We start from the raw sequence: 20,535 nt of genomic DNA, 5'->3' as shown, positions 1-20,535 counted from the left end.
CTAACAATAAAGCAAGCAGAACCAAAAGGGGACCTTAGTTCACCTTTGGGTGAAGAGCCATATCTTGAAGGCTCTTTGCAACACCTATTGGGTGGGGCATTCAGATCTTGGGGGGAACCTCATTCTAGAAGGCAGGGACTGCCATAGAAAAGGTGGAGTTCTGGGTTCCCAATAAATAGCATTGTTTAACTAAAGGAACCTGGAACATGCCAATGTGCAAATCAAATTGGCCAAGCAGATAATTTGTTTCTGTTTAATCTGCCCAGGAAGGGATGGCAGAGGTGGTGGAGGAGGTATTTTAAATCTATCTGCTGTTCAGGTTAAGTTTGGTGAATTTTAAATAGGTTTGTTGCACTCTGATTCCAAATCATGGATGTAGGAATTTTATCTAATCTGGATCACTTCACTGACAAAACAACAACACTTTGATCTAAGGCTAAAGGTAATTTCCAAGTTTCCTCTCTTTTCTCTGAAGCATGTCTTTGCTCTTCTAAAGACTCTTCCAACTTTCCAGAAGATTTTTCATTCTAATAACAAATTCTGCTACATCAAAGAGCATTCCATCTGCATAATGCACACATTAACTACAACCCATAAGGTAGTAACCCAAAGGACAGGAAGGGTGCCATTTTTATCTCTAGGATCTTGTCTGAATTGGGAAATATAGCTGTATTGTGGGAAATGGCCTCTTGTATCATCTTGTCACAGAGGACGCAGGGGACACCCTTACAGGACAGAGCAGAGGAATTTGGGGAATATCTGCAGGACAAAGTCGCTCAGATCCGGAGCGGATGGGCCCCACTCAGTGGACCAGACGGGCCGCCAACAGCGAGTCTTGTGAGACCATCCTGGGAGGAGTTTGATTCTGTTGCCCCTGAGGATTTAGATAGGTTGCGTGGACGGCTGCGACCCACCACATGTTTAATGGACCCATGTCCCTCCTGGTTGGTACTGGCATCTTGGGAGGTGACCCGAGGCTGGCTTCTGGGCCTGGTGAATGCCTCATTGGGTGAGGGATCCTTACCAACCGCCTTGAAAGAGGCGGTGGTGAGGCCCTTACTTAAGAGGCCTTCACTCGACCCAATGGAGCTAGCTAACTATCGTCCAGTCTCCAACCTTCCGTTTCTAGCGAAGGTTGTTGAGAATGTGGTGGCCCAGCAGTTTCCACGACACCTTGACGAATCCGAGTATCTAGACTCACGCCAGTCCGGCTTCCGACCTGGGCACAGCACAGAGACAGCCTTGGTCGCGTTGGTTGATGATCTCTGGAGGGCCAGAGATAGAGGTTGTTCCTCTATCCTGGTCCTATTAGACCTCTCGGCGGCTTTTGATACCATCAACCATGGTATCCTATTGTGCCGGTTGGAGGGGATGGGAGTCGGAGGTACCGTTTTGCGGTGGTTCGGCTCCTACCTCTCCGACCGGAGGCAATGTGTGTTGACAGGGGGACAGAGGTCGACCCCGAGGCCACTCACTTGTGGAGTGCCACAGGGGTCGGTCCTCTCGCCTCTCCTGTTCAACACATATGTGAAGCCGCTGGGTGAGATCATCCGTGGTTTTGGGGTTGAGTATCACCTCTACGCTGATGATACTCAGCTGTATATTTCAACTCCAAACCACCCCAACGAGGCTGTCGAAGTGATGTCCCGGTGTTTGGAGGCCGTCGGGGTCTGGATGGGGGACAACAGACTTAAATTCAACCCCTCCAAGACTGAGTGGCTGTGGCTACTGGCACCTCGGTTCAGCCAGCTGATCCCATCGCTGGCCATAGGGGGCGAACAATTGCCCCCTGTGGAACGGGCGCGCAATTTGGGCGTCCTCCTTGATGCCCGGCTGTCAATGGATGACCATGTGGCAGCCGTGGCAAGCGGGGCGTTCCACCAGGTTCGCCTGGTGCGCCAATTGCGCCCCCTACTGGACCGGGATGCCCTATGGACGGTCACTCATGCGCTGGTGACGTCCCGCCTGGATTACTGCAACGCTCTCTACATGGGGCTGCCCTTGGGACGCGCCCGGAGACTGTAGTTAGTTCAGAACGCAGCCGCGTGGGCTGTGATGGGGAGTACGAGATATTCCCACGTAACACCTCTCCTGCGCGAGCTGCACTGGCTGCCTGTGGTTTTCCGGGTGCATTTCAAGGTGCTGATTACCATCTTTAAAGCACTCCATGGCACGGGACCTAGTTACTTGCGGGATCGCATCCTCCCACATACATCCCTGCGGCCAATACGCTCACACAGGGAGGGACTTCTCCTGGTGCCGTCCACTAGGCAATGCCAGCGGGCGACACCGAGGAGTAGGGCCTTCTCTGTGATGGGCCCAACCCTCTGGAATGACCTCCCCCCCGACATTAGAACCACTATTGACCTCCGCTCCTTCCGGCAAAAACTGAAGACCCACCTGTTCCGATTAGCAGGCCTGGCATAATTCAACTGTCCCTCCTAGCAAATGTATTATATCTGGTTATTTTAGGGGTTTTTTAATTTACTGTATTTGTTTTTAGGGGTTTGAATTTATTTTATATCTGCTTTGTACAGTTCTTTTAACGGCATTTTAACCTCCTCCATGTCAACTGTCAACTGTACATATTTAATTTTATTGTATCTTGTTATATTTTGTGTGAACTGTACACCGCCCCGAGTCCCTTTCGGGAGAGGGGGCGGTCTAGAAGCATTAAATATTATTATTATTATTATTATTATTATTATTATTATTATTATTATTATTATTATTATTATTATTATTATTATTATTATTATTATTATTATTATTATTATTATCCTTTCTAAATGGCCTAAGGCTCTTAAAGACAATTATATACTTTTGCCAGTAAGAAATAAAACAATTTGGGTTCATTTTCCCCGGTTAACACCCCCCCCCTCAAAAGATGATGTAAGGGTGGTATAATTCTGCCAGACTAAAGTTGAGCGCACTTGATATTCAGCATACCTTGAAGGAATTTGTAAATGATGGTCAGACTAAGTAAGTCTTTAATCACATACTACCTAAGAGTGCATGGCTATTTTTCACATATTGTCAAGGGGGGATGGAAGGGTAAGATTTCCTACAGCAGTGCTTGATTTTTGCCTACAACCTGTACTGCTGAAAAAAGATTAAAATGGAACAAATAATTTGTAGCTCTCATACAATACTGAATTCTGATGTACAATGGACACGTCCCACCCAAAACTGACACATTTTGCCCAAGGAAGTTAAAATCAAAGATCAAAATTTTATACACATTATGTACAATAAAACTGTAATATTGTGAAATACGCTGAGCCAGTTGGAAAGTTCTAATATGGAAGTGACTAGAGCAGGGGTGTCCAAACTTGGGAACTTTAAGACTTGTGGACTTCAACTCCCAGAATTCCCCAGCCAGCATGGCTGGCTGGGGAATTCTGGGAGTTGAAGTCCACAAGTCTTAAAGTTCCCAAGTTTGGACACCCCTGGACTAGAGGAAGCCACATTCTAATAAATCCAGGCTTTTTTAAAATATCTATTATGACTGAACAAAACATTGCAGTCTTTTTAGGGATTATTGAAGAATTATCCATTAAGATACTACGTATATTCCCTTCCATAGAGCAGCTCAAGCAATTAAGAAGATGGCATTAATACTGGCACCCTGTATAATGAGAAGCTCCACATATATTATTGATTCCACTATATCTTCCACATAAGGGCAGATATGATCATGGCAGGAAATAATCCCTTGCCACCCCATCAACACTCATGAGCTTAATGTCTGCCAAGTGAGGGTAAATGCTCTGTGAGGAAGAGAGTGATATTTTATAAGAAATTAAGAATAGAAATTGGCGTATTTCAAAGGCCCCCATTCCAAAATTGTGAGATTCTTTTCTGATCCTTCTGAAAATTTAAATCTAGGTTATATGGCTTAACTTCTTGTATAGATTTGTCAGGTATCAGAGACTGAGCCAACAGCCCTCAAAAGGTCACTTGATTCGCTCAATGTCACCCTGCTTTTCCTAACTCACTGGCAATACCATGTCTTCAGTGACTTTCAAAAGGATATTAAGGTGGGGGGCAATTTTATTTCTGTGGGGATAATGTTTCACAGGAGGAAGCCACCATGAAGAAGGCCCTTCTTGGTGCCACTAGATGGACCTCCTTAAGAGAGGCAATCCACAACATACAGTGTCTCCCTGTTCTTGAGGGTTGGAGAGATGTAACAGGGAAAATGCAGTCCTTCAAAGAACAACAAATAAATTGCCTCCAAGCTTGGGCTTTTTTGTAGGCTTAAAACTTGATTGCTTGGGCCTAAGTGAGGATGTAAGTATTTTTACAATGTTTACAAATCTAATTACATCTCTGAAAGTTTTTTGTGCACATAGTGAAATAACTTTCATTTGCTCCTTCCAAGCATTTTCCAAGACTTTAAGCATCATCATTCGGAAGGTTTTTCCTTGTCTTCTATCTGATAAAGTCATACAAATACCCAGGTTCAATCTGAATATAAATATTCCATGCTTCTCCTGGTAACATTCGAGGTTCAAAAGGGTAAATTTTAGTGCTGTATGAGGGAAGATAACACACCCAAGTTAAAAGAGCCTTAGCAGTTTCAACTGTTGTCTCCTTGCAAGTAGTATTCAAAGTATGTGATTATGAAATTGATACACTAACAGATAGTCCAATTTTTAATTAGTCTCATTTCCCCCCTTTTTAGAACCACTTAAATTGATAGCTGTCATCACATCCGATGACGATAAATTCCACACAAACTATGCTCTCTGTAATATATTCTTAAAAACTCCTACATTTATAACAAGGAACTGATATTTATCATAAATCAACACTACTAGAATAGTAATACTAACCTAGATCACTGGATTATTTCAATGAGAAGATAATTAATATGAAGTTCTTGGCATACATGAAATTATCATTACAGCCAAGTATCATTACAGCCAAATACAAGCATTTGGGATCATTGATAGTATTATTCATATGATTATATGTGATTATTATTTTTTGAATACTTGGAATGTCTTCATATATATTACCAAAATGATATTGATTCTAAAATTCTTTAGTTTATATTACTTTCCCCAACACATAAGTAATGAATTGTTTTTGGATGTGAAACTCATCAGATGTCAGAAAATCAGATTAATATTTTATTTTATGCTGAATAGCTTTAAAAAAGGATAAGGAAATAGAATGAAGGACAAAAATGATATATTTTAATTGACAAATTCACTAGAGATAGAAAAGAGGGTCAACATAGCCAGGGGCAGAATTTAGAAAAAGTCAAGAGACAATCTCCTTACAAAAAAGCATCTGTTCTAGCCCACAGTAATTTTATTACCATTAGAAGAAAAAGGAAATGCAGTCAGGACACCTGAAGCAAGTCCTTCTAAGGAAAAAGAAAACCACCATCTGGAATTTCCCAACTTCTAAAACAGGTGAAGATAGTTTTCTATCAGCTTAGTTTCAAGGTTTCCTTTAAAAGAGAAGAAAAGCTGTATAAACTAATTCAGGCATTGTAGTAAATTCTTAAATCTTATGCTTGCTTTGATGGTCTATGCTCTGATTATCTCCTGTTTTAGATACTAAAATGTTGCTATGTGAAGCAGCCTTTGAAAATGATCCAGAAACTGCAATTGGTTCAGAATACAGCTGCAAGATTACTAATTGGGACATATTATTATCAGCGTATTGCTCCAGCATTGTGTTGTATTTGTTGGCTCCTGTTCTGTTTTTTTGGCCCCAGTTCAAAGTAATACTTTTTTCAGTGTTGAATTTTTTCAGAGTTTGAGATCTCAGTATTTAAAGAACCCATGCTGCTTCCCTACCTAGACCTTGAGATCTTCATTTGAAGTCTGTGGAATGGAGGGTGAAAGAGTCCTTTGTAGTAGTATCCCAGCCTCAGACAATCCCAGCCAGATCCACACAAATAGCTATTTTTGTCATCATGCCCCAGACAAAAACTTCTCCCTAAGCCTTATAAATCACATCATACATTTAAAATTTAGCTTTGATTTTTACTCCAGTGAAGCCAGATGATCAGTTCTACAAAGCTCCATTAAGAATTGGAATCACAATTTTGAGTTTTAAAGCATGTACTCACTCACAAGCATTATTCCCTAAAAAAAATTCTCTTCCAGAGAATTTTAGAATTAGGAAGGTGAGAAGGAGTAACAGCTCAATAAAAGTATTGTTTAGCTTTGGCAAATCAGTCTGGGTGATTTATGGGGTATGAATTATAGGGTATGTATGCTTCTACATGATAGCCCCAGGTGCTATTTTTAGCAAAAGCTACTAGTCCTCCCCAAAGTCAAGAAAACTGATGAGGGATGTATGACAAAAATTTCATTTGGCTTAAGAAGTCAAGTTTTTTTCCAAATGCCATCAGATACAGATTTCAGGTGGAAACATAACATCCAACTGCAACCAGTAGCAGATTTTAAAGCTTTTTTCTTAGCCTCTTTGAGCTTGCTTTAGTTTGTACTAAAAAGGTAGATACTGTCATAGGAACAGATGGTGCTCAAGCAGGAAACTGGCTTCTAGAAAACCACAGAGATGTTGAGCATACATCTGGTCAGCCATCCAAAAGCAGCAAGGATACAGGAGAAGCTGCCAGAAAACTCCTTGTTACAACAGGGAAAATGTAAGTAGGACAAACAGGGAGCAATGGGAGAGAAATGTTAACAGCTCAATAACTTTTTCACTGCCTCAAATTCAACTTTAAGAACCATTTCTAAATTGTTGTTTTTCACATGGGACTCAGATACATTTGTGGGACAGAAATGGCATTTGATGGTTCTTATATGTCAGTGTTGGTGAATCTTTTCGGCACCGAGTGCCGAAATGGGAGCACGCAGGGAGAGCACCAGAAACGGGAAGAGCATCTCCTTGGCGCACATGCACAGGAGCGCTGGAAACCACAAGAGCAGGAAGCTCAGCTTCCGGTTTCCAGTGTGCACATGTGGCTGGCACGCACTCTGGCACGCATGCACACATCGGAAGCTGGAAGCTTAGCTTCCTGGCATGTACATGCACGTCAGGGAACTGTTCTTCTGGTTTCCAGTGCTCCAGCTGGCTGGCGGAACCTGGAAGAACAACGGGCGACAGCTGGCGTCGTGCCCGGAGAGATGGCTCTGTGTGCCACTTCCAACACGTTTGCTGTAGGTTTGCCATCACAGTTAGATGTGATATATGCTAAGTCTTTAATGGGAAGAACAACCACCCTCTAGATCCTGTTAAACCTTTCAGTACCATTACCATGGCATTCTTATGAACATCTACAAGTCTTCAAAGTGGAGGCATCATTTTACGCTTGTTCTGTTATTACTTGAATGGGTCATTCGAGATGGAAGTTAAGGTTGGAAGAAGTTGTTGAATCTATGGGAAATCCATTGAAAATTCAGCGTGGGATCCAAAAGGTCTGAGTGGTCGTTCCCCTGCATACTGTTTAAAAAGTACATGAAACATTAGAAGAAATCATGGAATCATGAAGTTGACAACTATACGCTGTGAAGATCTGGACTGGGTAAAATAAATGCAAATTAAGTTCAAGCTAGAAGATAATAAGTATTCAATAACATTGGTAATATTAGTGATTCTGGGAGGGGTTGTCTTTCCCCACTCCCAAAGAGGCAGCTTGTGACTTGGAGGTCTTTCTAAAATTTCAGCTCTTTCTCAAACTGAAGGCACCTTCTGGGAATTATAGCTGGCATGAGTTTGTAGAGATTCTGTCATCCAGGTCATAGTTGTCCCAAAGGTGCTTTTTCTGGAGGCAACTGGATGTTCTTGTTTTTTCTTTGAAGATGTTTCACTTCTCATCCAAGAACTTCTTCAGTTCTGACAGGATAGTGGGGAATGGAAGGATTTATATTCCTTGCGGACCATAAGTTATTGGCATCCTTTTAGAAGGTCGTTGAAGCACTTGAAGGTTTATCTGTGTCCTCAGGGTCATCTGAGTGGTGCTCCTGGTTCGTGTAGTCTACAATTTTTTTCCCCTCTGAAAATCCACTCTTACTCCTACATCACTCGAAGGGTGTTCATTGTATAGCTAAAAGTCTGTAGAGATTCTCAGTCTGTAGAGAACCAGATCATGGTTGTCCCAAATGTGCTTTTTCTGGAGGCAACTGTCATCTTATTTTTTTTCTTTGAAGACATTTCACTTCTCATCCAAGAAGCTTCTTCAGCTCTGCTGGCATGCTTGTTATGACCCCACCTAGATCAGGATACTCTGACTACAATAATTCTTGACCTTATCATCACCTGACTGGACTATTATTGTACACTCTCTGTGTAACTGCCTTTGCAGCTAGCCTTGAAGCTGCATCTGGTACAAAATGCAGTGGCAAGAGTGTTGGTGAGATATTTATATGTTAATTATTTAAAAGATGGGTTTTTCACAGGTGTTTGGTTGATCATTGTCAGACAATGTAATAGATAGCTCTGCTCCACCAAATGGTTTTTAGGTTCTTGAATTTTCTATCACTGTCAAACTCTTTCCGTATAAACGTTGCTACATTCTTTCACACAATCGTTTATTTATTCAGCAAAAGAATTTCCAAGAACTAGGCTTACTAAAATAATAATTTTATTAATATTTTTAAAAATCGACTCCTATTTCTCAAGCAATCTTCCCACTGCCAAACAGTCAGTAAGAGTGCTGATGGAAAGAGTTGAAGGCAAAATAAATCTGCCACTTTTAATCAATCATAAACCACTGTGTCATCAATAAAGTTTCATTGCTATGACAAAACACCTTTGGTAACTTAGAAACAAAACTGATGAGACTCAATACCTGCATACTAATTGCCAATACTACAGAAATAAAGGCCTTAAGACAAATACATTGGGATGGATTGCTCTCTGTTTTAAACTTACCATAGTAATTTTGTTTAGGAACAATATATGAGATCCCCTACGTCTGGAAATGATTCTTGAGCTTTTAAAAATGTTCATAGTCATTTATACAATTCATTTGTAAAGATGTAAATGAATTGTGGCTAGTTTAGATTATTATTAAAATGAACTCTGTATGCAATTGCTTGATTCTGCAAGAGTCTTCTTTTCCTCAAGTATAAGAGTTTCCAGTATGCTGCTCCAACCATTTGCATAAGCTCTCTGTAGAGCAGCCAGAGTGATCCTTTGGAACTTTTTTCTTTGAAAGACATTGTCTCTTTTTAAAGACTTTGCAGAGTGGCTTCAATAGCCTCCCCAGGGACATCTAAGTTTATGTGTCAACTTGCAGAAAACAATTATTTTGTACTTAGAAGAATAAAACTGGCCTGCCCTATTTTATCATCTGTGGAAAAGATGCTTAAGATCTTCCCACTGGAGAAGTTATGGATGGGGACAATATTTCTGCCCTGTGGTTTCTGCACTTTGGAATATTCTCCATCCCAGGAGTTCAGTTGGTGCCCATTCTGTTGTCATTCAGGAGGTCATAAATAACATGATTCCTCCTCCTCCACAAATATCTGGCATGCAATTATTGCCAGGAGATTTAGGACAGGCCCCAATGGCTGTTGTTATTAGTATGTTATTAGCATGTTATTCAGCTGCTCTTACTAATTAGCATTTTCTGTCCTATTTTATGTTTCATGTGCAAATCCCTAGGTTAGGTGTTACCTAGTTGGCAAAAAAAAAAATGTCTGGAAGAAAAGGGGGGAAAAAACCCCAAAGAGCACCAAGAACTCCACAATTCAACCTTGAACTACATGTATTCCCTACATGTGCAACCCTTAAAAGTCACCCAGGAATACAGAATATAATGGTAGATAAATAAAATATTTTTATGCTGTAAGTGGAATTTTATTTTAATTCTAGATAGGCAGTTAGATAGGACAGTAGGTAAGTAGATATATCCAAATCAATCCATTGAAGACTGAAAGTTATTTATGGCATCGGCCAGATTATTTGAAGGACCGCTTCTCCCCAATTACATCTGTAATAGTAATTTTTAATTCTTGGGATTTCTGGAATACTTTTTATATCATTGTTTTATGGTTTTTATTGTATACTGTTCAGAGGCATGGCTTTCATGAGATGAATGGCCATATAAATAGGATGGATGAATGGATGTGTGTCTGTGTTTGTGTGTGTGTGTGTATACACACGCATATATACATACACACACATACATATATACATACACACACACATTCTATAATCTAGTACACTAATCTAGTTGTCCAAGGAAAGTTGATGACGGATATCTCTCTCCCATTTTTTTATTTGGCAAATAACTATGAAATATACTCAGGGGCAAGCTTTAAATCCTAATGCCCTAGCTCAGTGGTGGGCAACCTTTTTTTTCAACTGAGCCAAATCTCGCCAAAACCACGATTGAAATTTACTTTGAGAGCCACATTTTTAAAACCGAAAATACATAGGATGGTACACTGTTTTTAGTTTCAATAAGTTTTTATTGCGAATATTCTGCATGCAAGTATCCACATAGGTCGGGAGGATACAAATAACACAACTAATAAAACAAAAACTTTAGAACGATATTATTTATCGATAACGTTAAATTCCGTAAAATTTGCCTTACAATGTAGAGAAAATTACATCCTGACATTGACTGACAAAGTCACAACCACTAATGTGAACATTGGCCTTGCATTTCCTTGGATAGTTTGAGTAAGTCAGGTTTGTATGTTGTTGTTTTTAATTTCATCTCTCTCTCCCACTTTCTTTCTTTTTTTCTTTTTCTTTCTCTCTCTCTCTCTGGCTCTTTGTCTCTCTCTCCCTCCCTCCCCCATCTCTGTCACTCTGTGTGTGTGTCTGTCTGTCTGTCTCTCACTCACTCTGTGTGTGTGTGTGTGTCTGTCTCTGTCTCTCCCTCTGTCTCTCTCCCCTCCCTTCCTCTCTCTCTGTCACTCTGTGTATGTGGGTGTGTCTGTCTCTCACTCATTCACTTAATCACTCACTCTGTGTGTGTCTCTCTGTCTGTCTATCTGTCTCTCCCTCCCTCCCACTCTCTGTCTCTCTCTCTGTGTGTGTGTGTGTGTGTCTGTCTGTCAGTCTCTCTCTGATTCCCTCCCTCACTCCCTCTCTCTGTTCCTCTCTCTGTCTGTCTTTCTCACTCACTCTCACACACACACACACACACACACACACACACACACACACTGTGGTCAACTTGTTGAGTGTTCCAATCACATTTGAAACACTCAACAACTGGCCTGCATTTATGGTATTTTGCAGCATTCTGCAGTCATAGGACCAAAATTGGTTGTCACTCGCACGGGCTTTTGCAGAAGCTTCCCTCCGAAGCCCGAGAGGAGGGAGGGGAGCGGGCACCCGGCACACAGAAGAGCCACATTAAAGGGTGTAAAGAGCCGCATGTGGCTCCCGAGCCGCAGGTTGCCCACCACTGCCCTAGCTGAAATACTTGTATCTTCTACCTAACACAAACCTGAGGCATTTCTGTCCAAAATATACCTTTGATTATATAAGACAAGAGAAAGAAAGGTGAAGACCAATCAAAAACTTCCTTTCTAATATGTCCAGTAGTGTGTAATTTTGTTGAAGGTTTTCTTTATCAAAGCTGAAATCCTATGTCTTCCTTACATAACTGACACTCAAAAATGAATATGGTTTTAAGGTATTCAATTAATGTTGAATTTTTCTTAATTTTTCTTCCACTATCACTTCTCTTACTAAGAAGTTATCCTTGTTCCTAGTTTTAAAAATCATTTGCCAGAGTACAGTATTGCTAGTGGGTTTAGAAGATCAATTACTTGTTAATTTATTTGAGAACAAGAAAAAGGCTTGTCCTAACTTCATGCAAGGTCATTCATGGGAGCCACTATATTCATAGGAGCTCCATTAAGAAACTGGGACGACCAAACACATCAAATTATAGGCAGAAGTCTTTTCACACTTTGGCAAGAAAGTGATAGAAGCTTGAGGGCAAGATTCAAATCAATCGAACTCCCCTCCAAAGCTGTTAAAAGAGATAATGAAAGGAAGAATTAATTCTGAACAGTTGACCTTCCTAAGCAAAAGCACCAAATATTTTTCAACTTTTGGAAGTGCCCAGGGCTTTTCATCATCCCTTTCTCTTTGGACAAGATATACTAATTGCTGCAAAGAACTGAACCCATATTTATACATACTGCATATATTGAATTTTGTTTTTCATAGATAATTCAGGTTCTATCCATTGGTCGTCTATAAATGTAACTATGGATACAGCAGATGCAATGGAATTTAATATAAACTTGGATACTAATCTAAAATTCTGAAATAAATCCATAGCTGGGTTGGCTTGATATCAAGTACTGTCTTAGCTTGCATTACCATCAATATGAGTCCAGAACACAGGAAATACTTTTTCTGAACGCACCACAAATCTAAAATAAATACATAAATAAATAATACATTTATGAAAATACAAAGGGTAGTACCCTAAAACCACCTCTAAAACTTATCTCTGATAAACAGAAGAAGAACAATGTTACGATAAGCCTGATATTCAAATTCAGTCTTCTAATAAAATATTTCCTGATCTTTTCCCACATGAAGCCTCTCAAAGCCTGTAATGCACACACAAAAAGAAGCTTCTGTTGTAAAACCTCCCAGTGTCTTTTGCAAATCTATTTCTTTTTTTCCTAGATTTTGACAAGATTAACGCAACACATTTATTCCTTTTAGAATATTGCCTATCTTCACATATTGCTATTTTTATGTACCATGAAATAGTGAAAACTTTTTTATACGATAAGGACTTCAATAATCCTTTGCTAACAGATTTATTTGATATAACAGATCAAAAACGATGTAATAAGGAATTCAGTTTAAGCACAATATGCAAAAATTTCACTAGACATCACAGTCTATTTCCATCAGCTTGGAAAAACTCATGAAAAATTAAACATGGAATAGATTTTAATTTTGCCGCATTTATAAAAGAAATGTCTTTTAAACCACATATTTATAACACTTGGCCAATAACAATGTCCCATGCTCCACAACCTGGTTAAGAGATAAGACAAAAATAAAAATAATGAGGAATGGATTGATGATGTTTAGCTACAGTAAGCACTGTACAGTCAGTAGAAGGGAAATGCTTAAAGCAAAGCATTTTCTGTGTGAAAATTATATTTGACCTTTTTTCTATTAGGCAGGTTCCAATTACATACAGCAAAAAAATATAATTAAAACACATTTACAGAGAATTGAATCTGCGTAAACATATTCTCCTTTTCCCCCCTTCCCCCTCCCCCAAACACAAGCATACCTCTCTTTATTAATCCCCACATTTATGGGCATATCTGGTATTTTGCCAAAGTATCTCGCATCATTTGCCATTTTTAAATAAACAGATAATTGCGTCCCACTTATGATAAAACAATCATATTGTATGTAATTAGCCTTTGATAACACACTAGAATTAAAAGTTTTCCTTGATCCTTAAAATGTCATTTCTGAAATCCCACAAATATTTCCAACCCAGCAAATAGCTTCCAAAACATTTATTATTTCATTATTATATTGCACAGTACCATTTAAATCTGAGAGACTATAGTGGCAGCAAGGACAGTGAGGTTAAATTGTACAAATTACATTTAACTTTCTATATCCACTAGCAAATCTGAAATTCAAAGCACACTATTTCTCTATAGTCTTTCTATGGCAAGGATTTGGGACTGGGCAACGCAGTGTTGCATTGGTGCAGTTCAACCATCTTCCCTAAAAATAATCTTCAATCCACAGCAACCACACTTAAAGCATAATTTGGAATGTACCATTACAAATGTTTATCTTGCTTTATTTCTATCAAATTCTCTTCTGCAACTTCTCAAACTCATTTGTAGATGTCAAGGAAGCTAAGAACCATGGCTACCCATGTAAACAGTGCTAAACTCTTATTAACACTAACAATGGAAGAGAAGGGGGGAAATCAATAGATAGGCTAGAATCAAAGTAATTCATTCTGCATGGCCCCGACAAATAAGGCCCTACAAATTATGCATCACCACATGTATTGCATGGGAGTCACTAACTTCAGTAATGATAAAACAGATGTCAAAAAAAAAATCCTATCTTACTATAGATAAGTTGCATGCTAGAGAGTCTAGTCACTGACTCTCACAGCCAAATTCAGTATTCTCATAGCTAAATTAGCCAGGATTACAACTCAGGATTTTTTCTGGACAACCCAGAGATGCTTTGTCAAAAGAAACTGGACTGTCTTGTCCTTGACATTTCATGTCTCATACAAGAAGCTTCTTCAATTCTGACTCATGAATTCCAATCAGCTTGGTAACAGCAACCAGAAATCTCACTGGGAAACCCTGGGAAACTTTTAATTCCTGGTTAATTTAGCTACTCTTCTATGCAGGATTGATGCCTCCTGGAAGTCAGGAATTAGTACAATTCTGGTTTTCTACTGTTGTGTGTAAACATAGCAATTTTTATCTGCAACATTAGCTAATGGAGAAGGTTTGACTTTTAGTTAAACTATCTGCAACTTAGAGTTGGCTATTAGACAGCCATCTCCTTTTGCCATTTAAAAATTACTCAACATTTAAGGTATCTAAACTAAATCCAAGAAGATTGTTAATCACTACAAATTATCTGTGCTAACAATTTCTGGATGGAGACACATGAGGAGTTTCACTGTAAAATGAGAAGTGGGGCACGCTTTATTCTTAATTGCACATAAATTACTGTGATTATTATATGGCTAAAATGCATTTATCTATTAACACCTCAGAAGAACAAATCTGAACAAAGGAATTATGCATTACATCTTGAAATAATGCTGAACAAAGAAATGAATTAGTACCACGCATAAGGTATTGCTGTTACAATAATGGAGGAAAATAATAAAAAAGACTGCTGTAAATCTTTAATACTAATCAAAATAACCTTTAGACTTGAAATAGCTTTTTCCTCATTGCAAAAGCATCCACTCTTTTTCAATGATGATGCTATGATGCTACCATCTGTCAGATCAGACAACTGATTTGTTCAACTCAGTATGGTCCATTCTTGGCAGGTAGTGACTGTTCAGGTTTTAAAGCAAACATACTACAAAACATGTTAAACAAACATTTAACCATACTACAAAAATATATATTTTAATGGTGATGCTGGAGATTGAATTTGGAGAGCTTTACTAATAAATAAGTATTTAAACTCTGAATTATAAAGATATAATCTCCTTTGAGACAAGCTAACTCCAGTGTCTTCATTGATGCATCAATATAGGTTTCTCTGAAACAGTACAAAAACTGTTTGCTATCACTGCTAATTGCACATTCTGATGCAAAAGAGCACTCCCAATTTCTCTCTGAATATGTTTTATTATGTCATAATACTAAAAACTGTCTGTTTGTCCATCCATCCGTCTGTCCACCCACCCACCTACCCCTATCTACCTACCTATTTTTTAAACCACCCATCTCCTTCACCGAGGGACTTCCATTGTCCTAGCATTTCAAATAAAACTACCACAGACATCCATATGGATGATGACATCATGTTGCGAAATCTGTGACTTCCATATGCGTTTGATGTTGTGATGCAAGTATAAAAAAGCCAACACTTTCCCCTGTTAAATCACAACACACATTTCATTACTATTTTTTTCATCATAATGGTTCACAACCATATGCTTATGAAAACCTCATATTTTTTGTACTTTTCCTGTTATCCTTTAGCAATAATGCATCACATGCCAAAATGCCAAAGATTTAGAACCATTTTGCGGTACACCTAGCATTATTGAGGTTAAATGGACATAGAAATTTCATGGACAATGGACGTGACTTGAAACAGAAAAGTCATAGATTCAGAGTTTAATGCATTAGAGTGGAACAGATTTTGTATCTCAACTAATGTGGATCATTTTACGGAGAGATCAATTATGATTTAAAGCACCATATGAACAACAACAATTAATAGGAGATTTTTGAGCAAATTCTCATACCACTAATTCAGATATGAAAGACCCAGCAGCTGGATTGCTTTCACAGTCTATTTTATTCATTGGAAATAAGCTATTTGTGGGTGGAAAACATTGATTAGGGAAGGAGAAAACAATTCCATTTCTGATTGTAATACGAAATTTCCTGTGACAGGGGATTTGGTAAAAAATGCTTTCAAAAAGAGGTAGGTTATGTTTGTCTATAACTATGGTTGTAAGGAAATGTGACTTTGGTTAGTAAACAGGAAGAAGGATTAGTTGCAGAATCCAGAAATAATAGGAGCAGGACTTAAGTAGAAAGTAAGGTTTCTATTACAGAAAGCAGATTAAGGTGTGTAAGCACTTTGTATAATTTTGTTAGTGTATATACAGTTAAATTATCATTCAGCTGCAAGTTTCAAGCCAGTTTATAAAGAATAAACAATAGTGATGATAGCAGCTGCTACCAGTGCTGCTAGATTATACATTATTACCTGCAACAATGCAATATGATGCATGGATCATATTTGGGGCTGCTGACAGCTATTCAGAAATTGGATAGTGCTGGATGAATCCTGGAACCCTGGCACTGGAACAAATTCTAAGCCAGAAGTAACCTCTGCCCCCTAGAGCCTTAACTGTCATTTTGCATCATGCTCTCCCTTTGCATCAATTTACTCAATAGCCCTGCCCTGAAGAGGAAGTCAGTAAAGGTTTAGCTTTGATAGAGATGGGAAATAGAGACAGATGAGCAGACATCAACCACAGAGAAAGCAACTGATTCTTTACTGGGGCAAGATGTTCTTCAGGAAACTCACCTGGTATCACCAAGATGCTCCTGGATGAGCCTGCAAGGCCAATTAACTTTGTCTTTAAAGACTACTGCACAATGGCCAGGGAGAAAGAGCACTGAACAAAATCAGCTTAGATCTCAGATATTAGTTTTATAGCCAGCAGACACATGAAGAGAATAAGAAACGTGCAAATTGTCTGTAATGCCCATATATTTCAAATGCAATAAATGTCCAAATTGGAATTATTTTCCTGCTAGCACAACAGCATCTTCCTCCACTCATATTTTAGGAAAATACAAGCAATGTTTACTAAAAAGCTTTATGTGCAAGTCAGTAATTAGCAACCAGCATTTGGTATAAAAGTATATCTAAGAACTAAATCAAATCTTGCAAAATGTCACAACAGATAATAACTACTTATTTTTCATATTAACATGGAAAGGAATACATACATGCACTATCTCAGCATGGTTGCCATACCATTTAATATAAAACCTGATAATTTAGGGAAAAGGAACTAGCATAACACATCTGACAATTCTATCAAGGAAGGCACTGGCAGCTGAATTATGCATTTCTGGTAGATTCCTCCAGGCTGTGATGATTAATCCATGCTGATACTGCCAGCTGATGTGACCTATAGATTCATTCTGGCTCACATACCACAATAAAATGAACACTATTGCAATGTCAAAGAAACATTAACAATCCATCTGTTCTAGATGCGCCGGCTACAAAGCAAATTTCAATAAATAACTGTGGTACCTTTTCCCCACCGGGTTTACCGAATTGGCCACGTTCCGATTCACAAGAGACTTTCTCCTTGATAACTTCTTGGTGCTGGTGCTGTCATCAGTGGCATCATCATCTTTCTTTGGTGTGCTACCTCCTTTGCTGTTGAGGTCCCTTAACACATTATAATTAATTTTACTTGAAATCTTCTTCTGTTCCAACATTTTTTCAATTGCCTCTCCTGCTGTGCTGGCCTGGATTAGCTCCCGTTTCTTTGCAGACTTCTTCGGCTTAATTAAAACATAATGAATAGGAGTTTTAGGGGACAATCAGAATCAAAGGATGGGCTACAACTATATTATTTTCAGATGATGTCACAGTGAATAGGAAGTGTAAGTGATTGGTTGCAATAATGGTTTCTCAAAATTTTAGTATGATATTAACAATTCTTTGTAGAACCACACTGTATAGATCCAGAGCTGGATACTTGAATGGGATCTTGTGAATTTTCTTTCCCTTAAAAATGATGCACTGAAATCAGTTTTGTTTTGAATGGCCATCAATGTATATATCATGTATGAATGCTAAAATATAGGTGTAAAAATGTAGGCTAAAATATGTTTTCCTTCGGCATGTCAAGTCCCATTTTTAAGAGTTTTGTTTTGTTTGAATGGCTGAATTGTTTATGATAACGATCACATAGCTTATTTGTTTTGACTGGATCTCTTCCAATAAAGGGAGAGGAGTGATATTAAGTTTCAATAGAAGAAAATATATCTAGCTCAGGGTGGAATTATGAAACAGTGACTCTGGAATACTGACCCCACAATGCTACATCTGTAACTCTTATAAAGAAGTTCAGAAGTTGTTTCTTTAAATAGCTTTTTCTTTTTAAAGTTTTGTATACCTTTTATTTTTCAAGTTCATTTTCTGTACTTTTTTATTTTACTCATTTAAAAATTTCTAATAAAATTATATTAAAAACAGATAGTATAATTTGATATTTACTAGTTATTATATGTAAGCCAACCACAAAACCTTTACTTTTGCCAATATTTTTGCACCTGTATGAAGGTTTTTTTTTTATAAAGGTGACGTGATATGAGAATCACATATAATAGATCTACCTGCCTGGGCCTAATTCATACTATACTCCCTTCTGTTCAATAGTTCATGTGATGATCTATATCCTCCTGCATCCCTATATGCAGGGGATACTCCTGCATATAAAAACATGGAAACCTGTTGATGTGAGCTATGGAAACTTTTTATTGGTTGTGTGAATTGGCCTTCTGAGATTCCGGCTGGAATTCTCCTATTGTATCTAAAGCAAACCCAGTTATTTCCCCAGAGGTATTATTTACACAGCCTTGAATTGGTTCTATTTAGCATTTATAGTCCAATCTGTGTGCTAAAGTCTTGAGATGGATAGCAGCTCCAAAATGATTCCATTCAAACAATCTGATTATGACAGTGTGGATTAGTGTCAATGTTAAGCATTGTGTCAGTTTAACTTTTACACCAAAAGTCAGACCAGACTAGACTTAATTCTTAATACTCATAATTCTCAATACAATAATGTCCTAAATCAGCAGTCAGCATCCTGTCACCATCAAAGCTCTCTTTGCAACACACACACACACACACACACACACACACACACAAACCCCTCTCTGGCAAAAAATCAATAGTGTGGTTTTCTACCATTTTGAGGTGGTAATTGTATAAAAACTGCAAGGGAAACTGTAAAGTATACCTAAAATAATTGGAAATGAAAGAAAATACACTTTCCATCTGCAAATAGAAGAATATCTCAAAATCTTCACTTCATCTAAAGGCATGATGCAAATCATATTCTCAATCAGTCCACTGCAGGTAGCAGTATCCTGAAAACAATGGCGTTGTTCTTTAAAGAAGTCGATCCCTACCCCAAGTTTTTTTTTAAAGGATGAGCCTAATTCATATCTATGAGCTTGAAAAAAATAGAGTATGTGAAAATTTAGATGCTATAAGTACGCTTAAATATTTTGAGCCTCAATGTTTCTATTCATTTATATTTATTATAACATAACTCTCTCTGCATTGTTATAAGGGTTCATGTAAAGAAAAACTAAAGTGTTACAGTGGAGATGAGACGTAGAAGGCAGGTTTTTGCCACCTTTTAAACTACACATTCTACTACGCACATTTATTTATTTGTAACCTCCTTTTATTTATTGTTCCAAGAGACATCAGGAGGTTTACAGAATAAAGCATACAAAACCTTTTGCAAACCATGACATAAAGCCTTCTTAAACTATTAATAAAAATAGGCTTTTCCACTTAAAGGAAAGAAAATCTATAAAACAATAACATTGCCTCTATTGCCCCCGTTATCACCTTGGGCAACATGAGCAGATACTCAGATTTCAAAAAATATACAAAATAAAAGTGATCCTTCCTTTCATGATACCATAGTAGAAGTCCATATTTCTGAGATGAGTTAATTCTACAGAATCAGACCAGCCATCAAACAGGCCTCCCTCAATGCTTCTCCAATATATCCAAGGCAGGATTGGGATTCAATTTTTTTTACTACCGGATCTGTGGACGTGGCTTGGTGGGCGTGGCATGGCTTGGTGGGCGTGGCATGGCTTGGTGGGCGGGACAGGGGAAGGATACTGTAAAATCTTCATTCCCATCCCACTCCGGGATTAGGTTACTGCAAAATCCCCATTCCCTCCCGATCAGCTGGGAGTCAGGAGGCAGAGAATAGATGGGGGTGGGAACAGTCTGAGGTGGTATTTACCGGTTCTCCAGAACTGATCAGAACCTGCTGAATACACCTCTGATTCAAAGGGGTATCTGAACCAGCTTCTGCTTGAACCTATCCAGTAAAAGGAAGTCTATATCTCTTGGAGTATTTAGTTCCACTATCAGTTTTTTTTTCCTAACAATTTGGGAGCTTTTCTAGTTTGACTAGAATATTACTTTCTGTAATTTAAATCTATTATTTTGTGCTTGGAACTCTGGAAGGAAAGAGGTTTGGGATTTCTTCTGTATGATATCAATACAGATTGTAATAGCTTCCTCAGATGCTAGCTTGGACAATGAGGAAGAGCTGGGTTC

The 20,535-nt window shown here is 38.5% G+C and overlaps 1 protein-coding gene across 3 annotated transcripts in view; it reads right to left on the bottom strand.

The window, feature by feature from the left end:
* BRF1 (BRF1 general transcription factor IIIB subunit) overlaps positions 1-20,535 on the bottom strand; it is a 247,175-nt gene that overhangs the window by 24,133 nt on the left and 202,507 nt on the right. For all 3 annotated transcript variants that reach the window (XM_081934659.1, XM_081934660.1, XM_081934661.1), the window contains one exon: positions 17,461-17,717. In XM_081934659.1, the coding sequence (XP_081790785.1) occupies positions 17,461-17,717 (257 nt within the window). The remainder of the gene's footprint in view (positions 1-17,460; positions 17,718-20,535) is intronic.

This window comes from Natrix helvetica (assembly GCF_964273705.1).
Source record: "Natrix helvetica genome assembly, chromosome: 1".
Taxonomy (NCBI): Eukaryota; Metazoa; Chordata; class Lepidosauria; order Squamata; family Natricidae; genus Natrix; species Natrix helvetica.
Note: the sequence above shows the minus strand (reverse complement) of the source record. Positions and strands in the feature narration are given on the sequence as shown.